Source organism: Gossypium hirsutum, chromosome A11 (assembly GCF_007990345.1).
Source record: "Gossypium hirsutum isolate 1008001.06 chromosome A11, Gossypium_hirsutum_v2.1, whole genome shotgun sequence".
Classification (NCBI taxonomy): Eukaryota; Viridiplantae; Streptophyta; class Magnoliopsida; order Malvales; family Malvaceae; genus Gossypium; species Gossypium hirsutum.
In genome coordinates, this window is record NC_053434.1 from 112,912,186 (window position 1) to 112,917,978 (window position 5,793).

The 5,793-nt window shown below is 34.2% G+C and overlaps 1 protein-coding gene across 1 annotated transcript; it reads right to left on the reverse strand.

The window, feature by feature from the left end:
• Positions 1-842: 842 nt before the first annotated feature.
• Positions 843-5,010, reverse strand: LOC107887178 (CST complex subunit TEN1). The gene is made up of 3 exons (XM_016811343.2): positions 4,596-5,010; positions 2,058-2,211; positions 843-1,961 (listed from the first exon to the last, which is right to left on the reverse strand). The coding sequence occupies exons 1-3, from the start codon at positions 4,697-4,699 to the stop codon at positions 1,842-1,844; spliced, it is 378 nt and encodes a 125-aa protein (XP_016666832.2). The 5' UTR covers positions 4,700-5,010; the 3' UTR covers positions 843-1,841.
• Between the last annotated feature and the right edge of the window lie 783 nt (positions 5,011-5,793).

Consider the following 5,793-nt stretch of genomic DNA (forward strand, 5'->3'; position numbering starts at 1 on the left):
AAAAGCATCTTGTTTAGCAATGCTTTTAGCTCAAAAGTGTTTTTTGTCCTAAAAGTGCTTCTTAGAAGCAATATTAAATTGACCCTCATTCAATCTAATTGAACTGACACAACTTATGAAACATGTAAAGAAACCCATTTACTTAAAATCTTGGTAGCCCAGTGAAGCATTTACAGAAAATTAGGGTTATCTTAGTAAATATGGAAAGTAATATTAGAAAATTTGTAATCTAATAAGATTTAATTTTGTAATCTTCAGCCAATCCCTTAAGAATCTTAGTTGTAGATAGGTTTTAACCTCGAACATCAATGTAACTCAATTTGTATCGTTGATTTTGGGAAAGCTTAACTATAAATAGAAGCCTTCCCCTTTATTTGTAATCATCCTAGGATACTCGATTGTAATTCTTTATAGTAATTGAATACTATTGAGAGCATTTACTCAAGCACTTGATGTGTTTTTACTTTCTTTCTATTTTTTTGTTCTTTCATTGCTATTTTGTTTTGAGTTGCATCCGTTTTAATTTTTGGTGCCTAAGGCTGATTTAAACTAACTTAGATGGATTTGAAATCAAGAAATCGCTTAAGACCGCATGGGTTGCGAGACTAAAATACTAATCCCATCATACATACACCTTATCACCTTTGATATTTTTGTACAATTGGACGAACTTTTTTTTGTTAAACTGTATAAAAAATGTCAAGATGCACATGAACATATTTTTGTACAATTGGATAAACTTTTTTTGTTATAGCATCTTAACTATTTTTTATATATTCTAAAGAGAAATTTTTTATAAGATTTTATAATAAATATCTTATTTAATCTTGTGATAATTAATATAACATAAAGAAATTATGTAATATTTCGGGATAGGTCAAGTTGCAGGAGAGTTTTCCATTTCTCGGAGTTGGGTTCGGGTGTTAAAGCTTTAGATACGAATAGATTCACGACATGGTTAAAGCAGAAGGCATAAAAGTCGAGTCAAGGCAGGAGGCATAAAAGTCGAGTCGGGGCGAGCAAAAAACCACACTCTCATGGCAATCTCTAAGATTTGACCTAAGAAGATTTAACCAAGGTTTAATTCAGTTCTGAAATCATCAAAATAAGCACATAAGTCATGCTTTTGATTGCTTTATCTACTAGAATACATCACTAAAGGCCAAATGACAACAAACAAGATGACAGAAGATATTTTCTCTATAAAAATGCAGAATAAAACCAATCCATGTGTTGTGTGGCCAACAAAGAAAAACCATGTTTTGCATCAATCATCGATAGATCCTGACAGCATCACTACTGTAAGAGCAACCCAAATTTGATGTGCCAGCTTACCTGGTTGTACTAAAATATGATCATGTTTGTTCCAAAGAAGCAACAAAAGAACAAGATTAGTGCACCACACTATGCTAGCCTCTGTGCTACAGTGAAATGCTATTTAACTCTCAAGTGCTAGTCCATTAAAAAAGGGTTACTTGAGGAAAGTCAACCTAATAAGATGCTTTGGACAATTGGAATAGTGCTAGAATAGCTCTAAAGTTCAACTGGATAACAAAATTATCCGTGCTGTACATAGGTTTACCAAAGTAATCCGTCACAAACAAGCATTGAAGGATATGAAGAAAAGACGCCTAGAGACATAGTATAAAGCTAAAATAAGACTTCAGATGAATTACTTTGTTGGGCGGTTGATGAAAATGTTATTCAATTCGATGGCATAACAATTAGAAGAACCAAAAATAAAATTTTTCTCCTATTTCTGACAGACATAGTAAGTTCAGAAGTAGTTTACTTCAGTACCTTGAAATCACTAGCTAGTCCATTCAAATCTAAAACTTCATTTAAGTAGTTGCATTTTTCATGTGTTTGGCTTGGAACTGTCTTAATTGCTGCAAAGACTGATAATAGAGATCAAGGTCAATACCATCAACATTCCTACCAGTACGTGCTTGCAGGATTGCCTGAAATAAATCATAACCAGGACATATTATTAGCCTTAGATGGGGGAGACAACGAGCAAAGAAAAACAAATTTAACCTGAGCGTATAGGAATTTACCTCATTGTTGGGTAGAATATTGAGTTCACCAATGAATTGGAATATGGAGCCAATTCGGAAGCTAAGTTCCCTCAAGTGCTGAGTATCTACCTTTAGGGTGGCACCTTGATCAGCAATAACAGCTATGGCAGTCTCCACGGAATACTCTTGCAGCCTAGGGACAAATGAAGATATGTAAGTTCTCTTGTGACATTCCTTTCTTAATATGGATATGACATCACATCATAAAGATCAACCAACTAACAAATAAAAATAATACACTGGTGGTGCAATAATCCAGCAAATAAATCAAGAAAACCAGTACATAATTGGTAAGGCGTTAAATAATTGTTTAAAATCATTGATATATTTCTGGCAATTAATCTCAGTTGTACCTAAACCATCTCCAATGCTAAAAATTAACAAAAAAGACACCGTTTTACCCCAAATCATTGGCATCAGCCATAGACATCTCCTGGGCCAAAGGGCAATCTAGCTGGACAAAAAGAAATTAGATATTACCCATTTTACCACCCTTTAAGAAAAAAGTAACCAATGCTTTTTCTAGCATTACTATTCCCCACTCATCCCTTCATATCCCCATGCAAGATGATCTCCAAACTTGAGAATATTTTACAGCAATAACAGTTGAGAGAAAGAACATCATATGATTTGATATCTCAATAAGAGTAATACTGATGCATGTCAGCTCTTTCAAGCTTTGGTTTTAGGCATTAATTTCGTAGAGAAGAAAGTCTTGAGTTATAACATAACACATGAATATGCTTACTCATGGGGCATCAATCTTTTCTGTTAAGCTGCATAGTGTATAATTAGAGTTTGCTTCCAATAATTTTCTTTTTTAAAAGGACAATCTCCAAACCAGAAGTTTGAATGATCTGAAATAAACCTTTTGGATATAAGGATTATCATCCAAGATCACAACTAATTTCAGGCAGATGGTATGATAAAAGAACCAGAGAATAATACTATTTAAGAAATCACAGCCAATAACACCCAACAAGCAAGTACTTAAAACAAATAATGGGCCATAACACACAGCATGCTACTAGAAAACCTTATTAAATATTCTCTATACATGTTCATTTCCTGTTTTATTCTTTTCTTTCCTTTTACCAGCCTTTCATAGGTAATCTTTTTCTTTTATCTGGGGTGCACAACTAGAGGCATTCTTGCATCAATTCTTTTAACTAAAATCCATCATGAACTTTATCATTTCCCATCCTTTCAATTGTTATTTCCAAACAACCAAGGACACAACTTCCACCAACATCATACTGACTCAATTGACATTTCCAACCAACAAATACTGCACCATAGTCACCACCAATATCTAGCTGCCTTACATGTTCATGCTGAGATTCTGTGTCTCTAACACCACCATACTTTACCACCTCCACCTCCAGTAACCAGTGAAAAAAATCAAAGGTCCAGTATCATTTGGAATCCCGTCACTGCATCTCCTGCACAATTAGTTTGTCTTTATTGATTCTCAGTTTCTCATGCATTGTATTTTCAGCAACGCTTATTCATGAAACTATGCAGCAAGTGCAGATTTGATTTGCAGCTGATATGCAACTAGTGATCATAAATTCTAACTTAATCATTCAAAAATGATACATCCTAATCTCAAAGTGCTTTAGCAATAAATTCACCCGTGTTTTCATCTGAATCCCCACCTTCATCAACAGCCTTTTTTAGCCAAATTCTTCCAATTGATTTAATTATTTTTAATCTCTTTGCCTTTTTCTCCTGTTAATAAATCCTTAATATCTCTCTTCTTATAAAACCTTTCTCATTAGGACAAACTCTAATTCCAATTCCCCAAATATTCCCTCCATGCTTTGCATTAGTGCCTTGGTCAGTCCATTGATGCATTGCCACTTTGCCAGCACTGGAACTCCTTCCTTACTCAATGCTTCAATAATGAAATTAAAGCCACAATGGTAAGCAGCCTATTGGTTAAGGAGACAACACCTCAAACCACCATTTCCACAGCCACAACCAAATCAGCAAAAAGCATGCAACCCACACCGCTCTGACAAGCAAAGTGTTACCAAGCCAGCATTGTCACTATATTTAGACCTCCAGGAGCACCTTCATCGCACTATCACATGATTCAACCAGTTTAACAACTAATCATTCAACATCTAGTGATTCTAGTCTACCCTCCCTCAACCTTCCTCCTTTCTGTTACCTTGGTCCTTACTTCTCTCAACTAGGTAACAACAGCTAATTCAATTATAACGACAATAGAACAAAACAACGTGAAAGGTTACTAGTATTATTTTGCCAACTAAGGGTGGGTTTGGATGGGCGATTGGATGCGGTGCGGTGCGTTTAGTTTACTTTTTGTCTCACGCTACAGTATCACTACAGTATCTAATCTCACTGCCACCGCTATTTTTACACTAATCGCAGTTAAACGCACCGCCCATCCAAACTCACCCTAAGAGAAAATTGGAACAGATAATAAAATTTTAGAGAAAATGTAGAGTAAAAAAAGACAGATAAAAGTTTGTAGAGCGGAATCCTTACTTTCCGGTTACTCTAAGTGAAGCTCCTTCCTTAAAAAACTCAGATGATGGTTGAAGCTCTGGTAAAGGAACCAATGCCCCTGATTTAATTGCATTGGACGCCATTAAACTACTACCACCTCCACTCTATTGAAACAAATTTGAATTCTGTAAGATCAATAAAATTCTATGATCGTTGAGCAAAACCCAAAATAAATAATGGCGGGCTTTTCTTTTTTCTTTGCTGCTTAAACAACTGGAGGAAAATTTGTGTAAACGGACGAACAAAAAAAAATATCAAAGTTCTCCGGGGCAAATGATCGAACAATGTATGTGCATGCAGCCCAGTAATAACAAAGAAACTAAATTTACGAACCTAAACCAACCTAGCCTAGGAACTTGAGCCCAGTATTGTTTGCTTATTCTTGCCCACAAAATAATCTTTGAAGCCCACCCAATTTCTGAAAAAAAAAAACAAGTTTCCAATTATTAATCAAGTGAATCTCTTTTTCTTTTTAACTGTACACCCAACAACAAGAGAAGAAAATCTCTTTCAACCGGTGAAAATAAAAAATTTACCATATTAAATTTTTTTTTATAAAAAATATCAATATGAAATTTCCATAATTTAGTGACACCAACACAAGAATTTTATTAATAATATACCCTTTTTTCTGTGTTTTTATTTTTTTATTTATAGTTTGAATTTTTACGATTCATTTTTAGGGTTCGTGAATGTTCTTTTTAACAAAATTATCTTTAAATTCAAAGTAAAAAATCTAATAACTAAATTTAAACTAAATTTTATTTCAAGTTCAGTAGAATTCTAAAGGTTTAACTTCCTATTTTTATTATTTAAAAGAATGGTGTAGTTTATTTAAAAGTTTTCTTTTATTAAGTTAAAAGTTGAATTTTAATTGATGGATTAAAAATAAGGTGTGGGCAGTCATTAGGTTGGAAGACTCCTCAAAAAAAATATTCCTTCATATTTAAAATAATTATATTGTTGTGGCACGTTTTAGGGTTTGTCTGCATTGTGGCACGAGTATAGTTTTCAGGGATTTTCTAGGGTTCAGTGACATTAAAAATTAGGTTTCGGATCTGGGGGAGAATATGGCTGAAGTGAACGTGGTGGGGGCAGATCTAGCAAATCTCCAAACTATGGAAGAGGAAGATGAGCCTTTGGTATTGAACGGGGATGCGGTTTCTACTGATTTAAA